The 14958-nt window shown below is 35.6% G+C and overlaps 2 protein-coding genes across 2 annotated transcripts; one reads left to right on the top strand and one right to left on the bottom strand.

Moving 5' to 3' along the window:
- Positions 1–1113: 1113 nt before the first annotated feature.
- Positions 1114–10075, top strand: LOC110791410 (lycopene epsilon cyclase, chloroplastic). Its single transcript, XM_021996151.2, has 11 exons — positions 1114–1654; positions 2518–2689; positions 2971–3106; positions 3227–3337; positions 3413–3515; positions 3764–3907; positions 4000–4107; positions 6738–6834; positions 6971–7099; positions 7740–7872; positions 9735–10075. Exons 1-11 carry the CDS (start codon positions 1316–1318, stop codon positions 9898–9900), a joined length of 1638 nt encoding a protein of 545 aa, XP_021851843.1. The 5' UTR covers positions 1114–1315; the 3' UTR covers positions 9901–10075.
- Positions 10076–11269: 1194 nt separating this feature from the next.
- On the bottom strand, positions 11270–13912 carry LOC110791416 (BTB/POZ domain-containing protein At3g03510-like). The gene is made up of 4 exons (XM_056836442.1): positions 13820–13912; positions 13660–13732; positions 12721–13522; positions 11270–12386 (listed from the first exon to the last, which is right to left on the bottom strand). Exons 1-4 carry the CDS (start codon positions 13876–13878, stop codon positions 11596–11598), a joined length of 1725 nt encoding a protein of 574 aa, XP_056692420.1. The 5' UTR covers positions 13879–13912; the 3' UTR covers positions 11270–11595.
- Positions 13913–14958: the final 1046 nt, after the last annotated feature.

The following is a 14958-nucleotide window of genomic DNA, read 5'->3' as shown; positions in this document are numbered from 1 at the left end:
AGCTCGCGGAATAAGCATCTCGTTCCCTTGCCCGGAACTCACCCATCCGTTTCTAAGATTCAATGCCTTATCCTAATAGAGTCATCTTTCTGGTCTTTCCAAACGAGACCCTAAATAATGTTTGGTGGCGACTCCTTCAAAATACAAAGATACAAAGGTTCTAAAACCGCCCCCGTAGGAAGGGAAAAAACAACGTGCGCGAAAATACCCCCTACAACTTGGTTTGAGGACATAGGAAGCAAAGGAAAGAATTGTAATACTTTAATAATATTTTCTTTTTATTTTTTTCAATAAATGAAAACCGCTACTCCTTGACGGTTTAACACTTGAACCGCTACTAGCAGTTGCAACTCTAATATATGAACCGCTAATACCATTAGCGGTTTTATGCTGAATAAAAATAAAAATAAAAATTATACGAAGCTCTTACCCGATCCTACGTGGACGATACCATGGAAAATAGTTTTTAAACTAATGCAAATTGGGAATTAGTTTTCGATTTAGCTATTGTTAGAGAAATCGTTCAAAATAATCCTATTAATTTCGAAAATTAAAACTATTTTTTTGTGGTATTTATATTTTGGTTTTTAGTTTTGTAAAAACAGAAAAACGGAAAAAAAAAATACTCCCCCTGTCTCTTTTTGTTCTTTACGTTTTCCTTTTGGAGTGTTCCAAAATGTTCTTTACATTTCCTTTTATATTATCACATAAATGATTTAATATTTTATCAAAATTTGTGTCCAATTATTATTTTGACCAATTAAATCCATTGAGTCATTTAATCTCTTATATTTTTCCATTGTGACATTAACTTTTTCTCATTTTTCCAATATGAGAATTTTGATAAAAGTGAAAACATTATAAATAAACGTAATTTTCTTCGTTTACATAAAAAATTTATAAGAATTCCAATACACATTAATTAGTCGTAAAACGCATGCAAAATACAAAACGTAAAAAAAAAAAAACCGTGTGAGTAAAAAATTACTGAACGGCTCATTGCCAAACAACTGAACAATGCTGAGCCGTTGAAGAATCGCGGTCCAAACGTCTTCCACGTGGCAATACCAAAGAAGACAGTTGGACGCTCAAATTCCCTCCCTCCCCCGCCCTATCCAAATGTCAGAAACCATCGCATCAACCACACCACAAAACCATTGAGGAGAGAGAAAGTCAACCAAATTTCACACCTTCCACCTCCCTCTTCCATGGCCGCAACCCAAACCCAGCCACCTTCACCGCCGCCGTCGACAGCACACTGAACTTCACCACTACAAACTTAAAAAAAATCTTGGAGAAATTTGATTCCGTAAAAATGGAGTATTATTGTCTCGGAGCTTCGAAATTCGCAACAATGGCGGTTTCTCCTGCGCTTAATCACGACAATTTGAGGAATAAAATGGTTAAACAACGCCAGAATTTCCAGACGTTTTGCTTTTGGAGGCCGAATTCTTCGAACGTTGTAGTAGAATGTAGTAGTCGTAGGAGTGGAAGTAGTGTTTTGAGGAGTGCGAATAGCGACAGTAGTTGCGTAATTGCGCCAGAGGATTTTGCGAACGAAGAAGATTTCATCAAAGCTGGTGGTTCCGAGCTTCTTTATGTTCAAATGCAGCAGAATAAAGCTATGGATTGTTACTCCAAAATTTCCGATAAGGTATACTCCGTATTTTGCTTCTCTAATTGCGATTAATGTTGATTTTGAATTAGAAGTTCTTTTATAATTGTGTTTATGCTGCATATATTATTCAATTGTATATAGAGGAGGAATTCTTGGGAGCATATGGAGCGCGCCAAATTGGTGCGCACGAGTTAAAAACTAGTTATGAATATTAGTGAATGGAATCAAATGAATTCTGAGTTTGATTGTTGTTCGAGTCATTTTATTGCTAATTAGAAATTTGATAGTTGAAAAAACTAACTTAAGTGATAAATTTGAATTGGATTAGCATTGTTTGAATGTTGAACTTCAGACATATACGTCAATACGTGGTATCTCTGTTATCTGCGGTTGGATGTAGTTTCGAGATGCTACAGCATATTTGCAGTAGCATTTTATGAGTTTCGAAATTTCTAAACTAGTAATGAATATTAGTGAGCGGAATCAAATGAATTTGAACGCATTTATTTGGAATTAGAAAATTTGATAGTTGAAAAATTTAGCTTAAGTGATAAGTTTGAATTGGATTAGCATTGTTTGAATGTTGAACTTCGGATGTAGATGTGGTATCTCTGTTAATCTGTGGTTGGATGTAGTTTCGAGATGCTACAGTATACTTGCACTCGTGTTTTATGAATTTATTTGGAGTTTGATTGTTATTATTCGAGTCATTTTATTGCTAATTAGAAAATTTGATAAAGTTGAAAAAACCAGCTTAAGTGAAAATTTTGAATTGGATTAGCATTGTTTGAATGTTGAACTTCGGACATAGATGTGGTATCTCTGTTATCTGCGGTTGGATGTAGTTTCGAGATGCTAAAGTCGCATTTTATGGATTTCTTTGGTTCATTTATTTGCAGCTGCGTCAAATATCAGATGCCAATGAACTGCTGGATATGGTGGTTATTGGTTGTGGTCCAGCTGGTCTAGCTTTGGCTGCAGAATCGGCTAAACTTGGATTAAAAGTTGGCCTTGTTGGTCCTGATCTTCCTTTTACGAATAACTACGGCGTTTGGGAAGATGAATTCAGAGGTACTACTTCCATCTATGTTGCATTGTAAAGAAATTCTTGATACTGTTTCATTGAAGTAGAGTTTTGTTCTGTTTTTTTTTTCCATATTCTAATTCATATTGGCCATCTGCTAATGTAACATTAGCAACTTAATGTAACATGACTGTCTCAGTTTTTGTTTTCGCTTAAAAACTGGTTGCTGGTATTTCCCAAATCTAATTGAGTTATGCTAGACAGTGTGGTTCCTGGTAAGTGATGTTCCCTTTTGAGTTTGAATGTGTAACTATACATCCTCTTTCAGCATTGGGACTTGGAGGCTGTATCGAGCACGTTTGGCGTGATACCATTGTGTATATTGATGATGACAATCCTATATATATTGGTCGATCTTATGGAAAAGTCAGCCGGCAATTACTTCACAAGGAACTGGTGCACAGGTAAAAATTGCATCTGGCCATTTCATTTTCTGCTTGTTGGTCTTGAATTTTTTTTTCTGCCTGTTATGGGTTGCCAGCTTTTTGTAGTTATGTAATTCATACAGTATTAATTTTCTTTAGGTGTTTGGAGTCAGGTGTCTCTTATCTGAATGCGAAAGTGGAAAATATTATGGAAGGACCTGATGGACATAGGCTTGTTGCTTGTGAACGTGGTGTCACTATTCCCTGCAGGTGCTTATGTTTCTGCTTTTCTTTATTGTGATAAATGATGGAATGTTCATACTTATTGACTCGATATGATTCTAGGCTTGTAACTGTTGCATCTGGAGCAGCTTCAGGGAAACTTCTGGAGTATGAAGTGGGTGGTCCAAGGGTTTGTGTACAAACAGCTTATGGTGTGGAGGTGGAGGTATGTTGTATGTAGCTTGATATATTGAAAGATGCAGTTATCGACTTATGGAACACAATTTGTTTTTTTCAGACACTATATTTGTGTGATATTATTGAATATTTTCTCTTCAGACGTAGCTTCTCAGTGTTTTTATTCAGAATTGACTTGACAAAATTATTCGAACTGTAGATTTTTAAGCCACATGAAAACACGTGTCCTTGATCTGATAGTATCCTACTTCATAAATTACTTCCATATAATCTCAGGTGGAAAACAGTCCTTATGATCCCAACGTGATGGTGTTCATGGACTACAGAGACTACACTAAACTGAGCGTTCAATCTCTGGAGGCAAAGTATCCAACATTCTTGTATGCAATGCCGATATCACCAACTAGGATCTTCTTTGAGGTTAGCCTCTTATATTCAACGGAGTATGTATGTATTGTGTTCTTTTCAGTTTTTCCTTTCTCTTGACCGTTATCCCGAAAATTTTAATGCAGGAGACTTGCTTGGCTTCAGTAGATGCAATGCCCTTTGACCTGCTCAAGAAAAAGCTTATGACAAGATTACAAACTATGGGTGTTCGTATCACCAAAATATATGAAGAGGTATTTTCTCAATCCATGGTTACATGATACATTTAGATTTTCTCTTTTCTGGCTGAACTGTCAATTGGTTCCCCTTTAATGGCCAAATAAAAAAGAAAAGAAGGGAAATAACAAAGTTAAAAGAGATTAGTGAATATGAATATTGACTGCAGCCTACATATAACAGAAATTATTGAAGGTTATAGAGGCAACGGCTAACCAGTGGACCTATACCTTGAATTAATTTTTCCCATTGAAATATTTCAAATTTACAAGGTACTCCATTTGGAAAGCACATCCTATAACTGTTAGTTTAGATGGCGGTAGCATGCAGCAAGACTGCTGCAAGGACTAGTGTTTGTGTACTGCCTATTATTTGCTCTCCTCTCTCACTTTGCTTCCTCCAATTAACTGGTAATATCAATAATATTTTGCTCATTTTATGTTTCCGGGCTCCAGAAGTACAGAGGCTAGAATCTTATTTATTTTGATAGTAGGATGCTTCTGTAATCATTAAAATATGAAGGTAACTTTGTGTGACTAGCCATCACCCTTACCTATCTGGCTGCCTCACTTATATATTTCTTAATATAGTTTCTATGTGTAAATCAAAGAAGTGGGTAACTTGGAGAAAATATAGAATCATGCCAATCTTCTTCTATTCTGTTAAAGATACCTTCCAAGCAGACCACATGTACCGGGAAGATATATGTGCTCCTAAATATAATTGGACATGTCCTAGACTCCTAGTTGTGGCTAGTTAATGTGATTATTTCTCTGCACTAAATAATCACAAGGACTTCTTGGACTCCTAGTTCTGCCCCCGTTTGATATGTTTCTGATGGATGTGGCTGATAATGACTGCTGGGAGGATCTACTACCCGCCTTACAATAACTTGATTATCTAGAAATGAGAGGGTTCATCTCGTCTTCCTGTTTTACACATGACAGTCATCAACTCATCATTCTAAATGGTTTATTTGGTATGAAGATTTAGCGTAGGGATTTTATCCAGAAGAGTGGTGTTTATACAGTTTTTTACCATTTTGTGGTCTTCAGTTTCTTGTAAAACATGGAAGATGTGAAGATACCCCCTCTGTCCCACATTTGTTTTTTACACTTTCTTTTTTCATCTATTCCAACGTGGATTTTACGGTTCTATTTGATAGGAAATTAAGCAACTTTCCTTATGAATCAGATTAGTAGGAATAACAATAATATTTAAAATATCACAGACAAATGAATTGATTATCCGACAAGTGTTATTATCTCTGAATACGCTGCAAAACTTTTACTGAAAAGATAAATAATACACAAGTGTTCACAACACTTATTGTAACTCACAACCCATACGCACCCCAATTACACCCAAGATTTTTTCTCTAAAAAATCTCTTAAAGCTTTTCTCTTCCTCTCTCTCTCTCTCTTTGCTTTATGTTTTCTTTTTGTTTTGGGATGATTTTACAATGATCAGTAGCATGTTTATATATGCTTTTGTTTTTCCTAAAATAGTGGGTGAATTAAAGTAAATATCTTAGAACCTCAAATTGTTTTAACATTTCTCTTACGCATCCTATAATCTTGCAAAGGATGAAATTGCTTTATTTTTAACTAAAAATAAATAATGCTTTATATTCCTCCAACACTATTATGGTAAAGGTTCCATAATTATTTTAATACATCTTCCTTTCCACCACAAAAGTAAGTTAGGATGAGTAGGATCCCACACTCTCTCACGCTCAATAAAAATAATATTGAATAAAGAGTATTCATAGTCATTCAATATTGAACAAGTTTAAAACCATAATCATATTCTAAAAGCACAACAACTTATTTGGGTCATAGTCATATGCTAAGTACTTCAAGCTAATGAGTTATGTAATTTTACTTACAAATCTCCTATAAAAAGTACCTTGAGGCATGGATACAAGTGGTAATGAAAATGATTTAATTAACATGCTACACATTTTTGTTAGGTAGTCCAAAAATAACAGGCCATTTTCTAGGTTTAGTTGATTAAACTTGGAACTTCCCCAATTCTCATGTTACCCTTATTGGTGCCTTTGAAAAAGTATAGTAGTATGGTGGAAATGTAAATTTTAGAAAAGTTAAGGATTTTAATGGTATTTGGACCCTATTTTTGTAAAAATGGCCTTCACTCAATTGTGGCCTTTTTTTTTATGGATGGATGGAGTATGTGCTTAATAGTACAGAAGAATTGTCATGGACATTCGATGTTATACAGTCATTAACTCTTTACCATTCCAATTCATCTATGGAATATGAACTTCCAATTCCAATGCTTCCTTTTTCTTTATACGAGTAATATGCATCAAGTATCTTCAATTAATTAAAATACTAAGAGTATTGTAAGATGACACAAATGCCTTCATATTTGATTGCTTGAACCCTACTGCTCTATTTCGTTATTGGTTTATGACTTTTATGTTAATCTTTCACTAAAAGCTCCTAGTAATATTTTTTTGAGGGTGATGGATGATGTTATCATCACTGTGACAGGGTGGGATAAGCAAAATTATCTCAGGCTTGTATAACATTGGTTCTGGCGTTTCATGCTTACTGTGATACCATATTCTGCCTATAAGAAACACCCATGTTACTGTATTGTAAAACCCCTTTATGTGATGTAGGAGTGGTCTTATATACCTGTTGGTGGGTCCTTACCAAATACAGAGCAAAGAAACCTTGCATTTGGCGCTGCTGCGAGCATGGTGCATCCAGCCACAGGTAAGACACTAGATGGCTTTTGCTATTATACAGAAAGATACAATAATCTTGTTTCATTTGAAAAGCTACCAATATTTATGGAATTCATATGCTCCTAAATGATGTAACTTCCATCTTTTTTGTCTTTTCCACACAGGTTATTCAGTCGTGAGATCACTGTCAGAAGCTCCAAAGTATGCTTCTGCAATTGCAAACTTGATCAAGAATGACCTGTCAAAAAATGCAATATTGCGTCAGAGGAGTGTGGGGAATATCTCAATGCAAGGTTTGTAAATTCCAATTTTCCAACAACTAGAACAAAGCCTTAGTCCCAAATGATATATTCCAATTTTCCAAATGCATTAAACCTTGAATGTTTGAACTAATATTCAAATTAGTTCAATGAGAGATGAGTATTGCTTTGACTTGCTGTACTGATAAACTGATGTGTTTCAAAGACTGAATTAGAAAAATAAAAAATCAATGAGCAAATCATAAATATCATAGGAAAAGTATCGGTTTTAAACTTTTCATTTACGTTTTTGCAATTTTCTGAACTATTGGACATAGTCATCATTAGTCTCTTTTGACGCTTTGAACTACCTCAACTCTGGACATGTGATGAGATGCCTCTGAGTTTAGCTAATGTACTTGTATATTAAGAGCACAAATTTCAATGCTGGATAATTTTGGAAGTCCATATTTTCAAGTTAAACATTGTGTACAAGAAATTTTGTATCTTGTCTCTGTTACTAACTTTAAAAAACACTACAAGGCACTTGTACAAGCTGCTTTCAGTTTTTTATGGTAAAGAAAATGAATCTCAAAATGGCAAAACTTTGTTTTCTTCTGCCCGCAATATTTATTTCTAATTAAGTAATGAGTAGCTCATTAGTGGTGCTAAACTCTTTTTTCTATCGGTGCAGCCTGGAATACTCTTTGGCCACAAGAAAGGAAACGTCAGAGAGCATTCTTCCTGTTTGGACTATCACTTATAGTCCAGCTTGATATTGAGGGTATCAGGACATTCTTCCGCACCTTCTTCCGTGTGCCAAAATGGTAATGATCTAATAGATGCACATCATGTAATCCCGTTCATTTCTCATTGCATTTAGCATTGGGTTCACAGTCAATGTTTCCTGCATTTTGTTAAACCGCTTACATAGCTCCGTTGTTGCATGATATAAGTGGAACAATGGAGACTGTCAGAAGTCAGACTGATGCTAAAACCACAAAGGAACTTGTTAATAACTGCTTTCAGATGTGTATTTTCATCTGATTTTTAATCAAAGAATGGGCAGTGTCATGGTTTAGCCGCAAACAGTTTTTGTGGTCAACTAGATGGAATTGTTAGGAAGTCCTATCTAATTCATCTAGATGAAAACAAAAAGGTTAGGTTGTCATGGAACGGTTAAAAATTATAGTCACTTGCTCTCACTAATCAGAGAACTCATATATAATCACATAAATTTAGTTCTTAAGAGACTTTTCTTTAATGTTTAGTTTATATCACAGGCTCATCCAGACTCCAGAGTATGATTCCCTCAGTGTCATAGAATTATGGCGTGCAAGCCCTATCCACGTTGCCTTTTGCACGGACCCATGAACGGGTTCATTCGCAGCTTCAATTTTGATTTTCTTTTTTCAATCTCTTTATTCTAATAATGCACTTAGTCCCTATATTTCTTTGCCCAAGTATCTTTATCACCACCCAGGAAGCTCCCTTGCCTTGATATAAATAAGAAGGTCTACACTCAACAGTTGACTTGCTTAATGTTTTCTAGTGCCCCTAAAATCTTTAAGACTGCAGACCTACTCCGGCAATTGAGTTGATACAGGTTTAATCCCCTAAAAGTTATGTAAAGTCTGTTTTTCCCAACACAGTAGTGCCTTCCTGTTGATACAGCTTTAATTTTCTTGTTACTACTCCCATCTTCCTAAAAAGTATGTGACGTTGTCCCAACCGCTAAAATTAGGATATAATCTGAATTTACTAACAGACCCTTTATAATAGTTGGATCATTCCTACACTCCCTATCACACTATCCCTCAACTAAAATTGGTTCTTCTTGTGAGTTTAGGTGTGTAATCACAGCTAAGTGTTTCGTAATATAAGAGGTAGCTAATAGTATACAAGTGAACACCATATAAAATGAAAGGCGCAAGGTCCTTCCGTCCTTGTCAAAGCACACAAATTACTGATGGAGATGATATAGATTATAGAAATGCAAGTAATTTTTGTTGTTGTTCCTTCTCATGTAGTTATTTTTATATCAACTCTTCACTATTTTACGGTTTGGAGCGATCTCTAACATGGCTCTAGTTTTCCTAAGGTAACAAGTTTCAAAGGAAATATTCCCCTCCCCTGAAATTAAGGAAACTGGTCTGGGATTTATTGGGTTGATTCACCTTTTGGCTCCTCTGATTGTAACCTTTTGCTTTACTTTGATGTTAAACCCTAGTCATGAGAATGTAAAACCAGTTGAACCATGATAGTTACCCATTAGCAGGGTATTTTAGAAGGCTGCAAAACATTTGAATGTGATAGGTGCAAATGAAAAGTTGATCATTTGTTTGGATATTTGTTGAACTATTACCGTTGATAATCAAGAGTAATAATTGATGTCAGTGCAAAATAATTAAGCAGCTCAAATAGATGCTGATATACTTGATAGCCTGCGGTCCTCCAACTGCAAGCTGTAGGTATCGAAAATTTAGCATGTCCATGAAACATATCCCCAAATGTCGTTAGGATTGTCTCAGAAGTCAGAACAATTAAAAGTTCAGCCTTTCTGTCTGTTTTACACTAACCTAATGGTTTTAGTTATTTCAATCTGCATCATCTATCACGTGCTTATCTTTAACCCCTATTGTTATGTAACTTGAGTTTTGAGGCACAATTTCATGTGTTTCCTTTGCAGGATGTGGGAGGGATTCCTCGGTTCTAATCTCTCTTCAGCTGATCTCATATTGTTTGCCTTTTATATGTTCTTTATTGCTCCGAATGACTTGAGAATGGGTCTTATAAGGCATCTACTATCTGATCCTACAGGGGCGACCATGATAAGAACGTACATAACACTGTAAAAGTAATATGAAATGCTCACTCCTTTGTACATCATGCAAAATTGGTACGAATTGGACTGGACTATGCAGTCTAACTTGGTGTAAAAAAAACACAATTAATAAATTTTTTGTAGGTGCAGCCTCTATACTTGATATTCTCGATTCAGATATAATATTGTCAGTATTCTTCGTTAAAGATCAGTTGTTTCTACAATTCCAGAGGCTCCTGGAATTGGTGTTACCCTTCCATGTAGCTCATTGATAAATGTTGAGGGTAGAGGCTTTTTCTTAGATGCTTGCTTGCAGCTTGCTCATGGATATATTCAGTTGTTCAGTAGACACGTTAACAACTACTACAGTGGGGGCATCATTGATCTGGACCGGGAGAGCTGAGCATCTATCACAGGTTAGCCAGCTCAACTACGTAGGTCAAGCTTGAGCCACTCCCAAACATTTTTGCAGCTGATGGGGTTCACCCTGTAAGGTGAGTTTCTTACCAACTCCACCAACTTATGTTGGTTTTAAATTGCTACTCGTCTGTTATGAAGTAGCAAGTTATGTAGTTGTCTAATTTTTTTTTATGAGCCGAATTTATTTTGCCCTTTACATGTATCTATCTAGAGGAATTGGGCAACTTCAGACAAAAGTACAACTTTGACATAAATCTCAATATTTTAATCTTTTCAGAGTGTAATCTTACTCCCTCTGTAATTCTGTAATTGTCACTTTTAGTAACTTCCTCCGTTTCTAAATCCTCCCTTCCTATACCACAGAGAGCTTAATTTCAATACTAGCCTTTGATAATGGTCTCATGTTCTGACTCGTCTTCTGGACAAGCCCATTTCATGCTTCATGTAACCAATGGAGGTCTTGGCCTAGTGTTCTAGAGGACTGAGAAATGAGAATTATGAAGTGCAAAGTTATTATTCTGGAGTCTCACTCAATTAGTATTTTATGGAGTGACTAAAAATAAAAATAAAAGTCAATGCTAATTAAATTACTTTATTTTTGTATTAATAAAAAAATGAATTATATTTTAGAAACTCTTAACATTAACGTGCAAGCATCACACTGTAGAAAATTAGAAATATTTTATTTTATAATTGATAATAAGACAAAATTTTGTTTATATAAGTGATAATAAGACAAATTTTGTTTAAGTTAATTACATTTGAGCCCCTGTCGCACCAATTCTCTGTTGCATGGTAATGTGCCTAAAAGAAGGAAAAAAAGAATATTATAATATAGTTAAGGTACTAATCAAAAAATTAATACATGCAAACGACATTATCCAAATTATTTCAACATTAATAAGTCAGTTTAACTAATTAATAAATAGAAGATTATAATATAATTAAGGTACTAATCAGAAAACCAATACGTGAAATGACATTATCCAAATTAATCTTTTTTTGCTTGAAAGGGAGATTAATTCATTAATAAAGAGTATACGACATCTAAAAGAGAAATATATATCTAACAAATACATGATAAATTGAATCAAATAAAGGTTTCTTTCATGGACTACGGTCGTTGAATAGATCTTGAACTGTAGAACATCTCCTGTATATACGCTAGAACATACAACCCTTTCAGAGAGAGGGTCTAGATTAGTTCAACATTAATAAGTCAGTTTAACTAAAAATAAATTAACCTTCCCATAAAGTTAAAAAATATAAAAATGAAAACTAATAAATTAACCTAAGCAAAAATGACTTAAAAAGGCTCCTTTTTGTTCTTCTTGTTTGTGGCTTGGCAGCTGCAATCATGCAAAGTTTCATAATCCCTACTTCCCATACACCCAAACTTCCTCTTCATTCCCTTCCACAAACCAACCCTCTTCTTATTCTTCTTCTCACAGCAGTTCTTCTCATGACACCCTGCAATCATCTCTTTCTTCTCGTCGTCCCACTCCTCGTCCTCCACTACTTTAATCTCTCCGCTCCCCCGCGGCCCTCCTCCTAGTCCTTTTACTTTGCTATTATTACTAGAATGCCCTCCTAGTTCTTTTACTATGCTATTACTAGAATACCCCACTACAGCTTTGCTGATGTTATCCCTTAGTTGAAACTGAGACACAAAACAAACTTGCACCACCACCCTCAACGGCAACCTGTGATTCATGGCCGCGTGTTTACATGCCTCCGGTGACATCTTCTGAAAATCTAGAATCTTACAGACCTCCTCTTTCTCTGACTCACTCAACTCCTTGTGCTTATCTAAGTAGATATCCACTGCCCTGTAAATCCCATCCGAGCAACGGTAACTCCCTACGTTGGATGTTGAACTTGCCATTTCTGCCAACTCTGTGAAACTCATCACGTCGATTTCCCTCTGGTTCGCCACCTCTACCAAGTACCCTTCCATGAGTTCTGCTACTGCAACTAACCCTGCAGGGTGCGCGTCAGTGAAGTTTGCATAGTATCCCTTTAATATCTGCCTTAGGCTATCAATGTCGAGGTCTAAGGAAAGGAGATCTTCAACTGTGGCGCGGTATAATAAAGTACCTGCCATAACACAACAATTTTTTTTTAAGTCTCACTTAAATTCATATTATCACCTACAAACAAATCCAACAATATATTAAACTTTTAAATTTTTTATTCACGTAGAAAATGATACTCGGGTCAAGTTAACAGGTATGTAGCGGGGCGAGTTGGAATGGGGCAGAGCGGATGGGGATGGGGGGGGGGGTCATCACAAAATCCACACCTACCCCATCACCCACCAAACCTTCTTCCATCCCCGCCTACTTGGGGCAGATGCGGGTCTCCCACGAAACCCGCCCCACTGACATCCCATTCCTCAGCTGCATGCGGCGCGGTATATATAATTCCTTACCAATTCTGTTTTCCAAAGAAGCTATGCATTCCGTGCTCGCCCCGTGGGAGACTGCTGAGGCATACATCTCAAACAACAGGGTGTAAGGGTAGGAACAAGTACTACTAGCAGGCAAGAGTCTCTGAATAGCTTCGATTGCTTCTCTATCAGTAGAATTTTTTCTGAAGTACTGGTAAAGAGACCCTGTGATGCTTTCTTCCTGTACCTGTTCTTGTACCATTTTCTTGATGATTGGTTCATACAGTTTTACTGACAATGAGGTTAGATCTTCAAATAATGATGATGATGATGATGAACCCAAAGATGTATCAGAATTATCAGCAGTATCAGCAAAGAGCTTCCTCCTAGTAGTTGCATTACTGTGATTATTATTCATGATGGGGTGTCCCAAAAGAGTAGGGTCAGATAATGCAGAGGCTGTAAGGGCTTCTGCACAGAGTTTCAGAATGCCATTATCTGAAGCTTGCTGAAATATTGTGGGACATGAATCTGGTGATGCTTGGTGAAGGGATCTTATAGTCTTTTCCCAACTAGGAAGGATTTTGTCTTGTAAAAAAAAGAGGGCTTTGCTGAGTAAGTTATCAGGGCTGTGTTCTTCGGTCATTTCGAGGTAGTGAGAGAGGCAGATGAGAGGGAGGATGTTGTCGCTCGTCATCTTGACGTTGTATCCGTGGCAAAATCTTAGTACGAGTTCTAAGGCCCCGGGTTCTGACGGTATTTCTTTAAATAAGGATGAAAGGTTTGTGTAAGGGTTGATTTCGAGAAAGGAAGCTATTGTGGCTGATCTTTTAGCTAGGAGTACCTAAACATTCAAAAATGGATCAAGAAAATGAATCAAATGAGTATAACATTTTTTTATTTAGGTAAATAGATGAGTTAAAATTTGGAAGAACTGAATTGAACTAAACTGAAATTCAACCAAAAAGAACAGGGTCTTACTTTGTCTTGTTTGAAGGGGGCGGCATCGTATACTAATAAGCGACTATTTGATGAATTTGTGTGTTTGGAACACCTGAAAAAATGAACATGAATTAGCTAGGAATAAAGCTTCTTAATCTATGTTATACTGTAAAAAATGTGGGTTCACATCTTATATTACCGAGAAGATGAGTCGTTGGTTCTTGCTATAGCCATATTATGTACCTTTGGCTGATTCATATTGAGCTCCCAATTAGAAAAAGAAATTCCAAAAGTAAACCTGTTAATTGAAAAAGAAAGAAATTAGTATCATCAACAAATTACACTTAAATTCGATGATTTTGGGTCGAGTCTATGATTCGGTCTCAGGTCTTGTATATCACCCCGCCTTTTAATCAGGTCTGCTACATTCTTGTTTTTAATAGTTACTACTCCGTATTACAGTAGGTTTTTTTTCGGGTTTACAAGCTCCATTAAATTCATAAGATTATAATCGACTTCAGAAAAGAAAAAAAAATTAACTTAATTATAAACAATAATCAGGTTTACCAGTCTTCATTAAAAAGAATCATTGGTGAAATCTAGTTTAGTAAGAAGCTATAAAGCAAATCCCAATTACATCCAACTATGCCTAGTTTAGCATCCAACTTAAATAGTTATATACTTGATCATTAGAGTGAAAATTTAACTGAATCATCATTCACTTTGGATTATCTCTATACATAAAACTAATTTTGCTTATCTAAAAAAAAATAAAAAAATATTAACTTAATTATAAACAGAATTTCCCTTCTAAAGTTCAAAATTCTAACAATTGACCTATTAATCAACCTCATCAAATGAGCAAATGAGCAAATGAGCAAATGAGCAAAACAGTACCATACCATGCATAAACAAATACAGTACTAATTTGCACCCAAAAAATTATAGAACCCACTAATTTCACAGTGCTCCCTCCGCTCTTGAATGTTAATCATCTTTCTTTATTGAGTTATATTTTTTATTAGCCCTTTTTTTAAATATTTCCTTATTTTGTCTAACATTCATCCCATTATGCCCTAATAAGTATTCAAATTGCCCACTCGTTTATGTCAAAATAAACTTTTGTTACCATTAAACCGTTTAATTATTTCTCTTCTCTACCCAAATGAGCTACTAACATTCATGAACGGAGGGAGTAACAAATACCGAATTCATCCCATATAATTCAATATAAATGGAAACAAATCAACGAATAAAATTTCCAAAATAAGCACTAATTACGATGAAAAATTGGAAAAAAAAAGTTCATCAAAATCATACCTTGTTATTGATCAAACA

The sequence above is a fragment of the Spinacia oleracea genome, chromosome 2 (assembly GCF_020520425.1).
Source record: "Spinacia oleracea cultivar Varoflay chromosome 2, BTI_SOV_V1, whole genome shotgun sequence".
Classification (NCBI taxonomy): Eukaryota; Viridiplantae; Streptophyta; class Magnoliopsida; order Caryophyllales; family Amaranthaceae; genus Spinacia; species Spinacia oleracea.
Note: the sequence above shows the minus strand (reverse complement) of the source record. Positions and strands in the feature narration are given on the sequence as shown.

Coding starts and splice junctions, on each gene's coding strand:
- LOC110791410 (XM_021996151.2), top strand. CDS start 1,316: ATGGAGTATTATTGTCTCGGAGCTTCGAAATTCGCAACAATGGCGGTT. Junction 6,835..6,970: donor CATGGTGCATCCAGCCACAG/GTAAGACACTAG, acceptor TTTTCCACACAG/GTTATTCAGTCGTGAGATCA. Junction 7,100..7,739: donor GGGGAATATCTCAATGCAAG/GTTTGTAAATTC, acceptor CTATCGGTGCAG/CCTGGAATACTCTTTGGCCA.
- LOC110791416 (XM_056836442.1), bottom strand. CDS start 13,878: ATGAATCAGCCAAAGGTACATAATATGGCTATAGCAAGAACCAACGAC. Junction 13,523..13,659: donor CCCCCTTCAAACAAGACAAA/GTAAGACCCTGT, acceptor TTGAATGTTTAG/GTACTCCTAGCTAAAAGATC. Junction 12,387..12,720: donor TTCTTTGGAAAACAGAATTG/GTAAGGAATTAT, acceptor GTGTTATGGCAG/GTACTTTATTATACCGCGCC.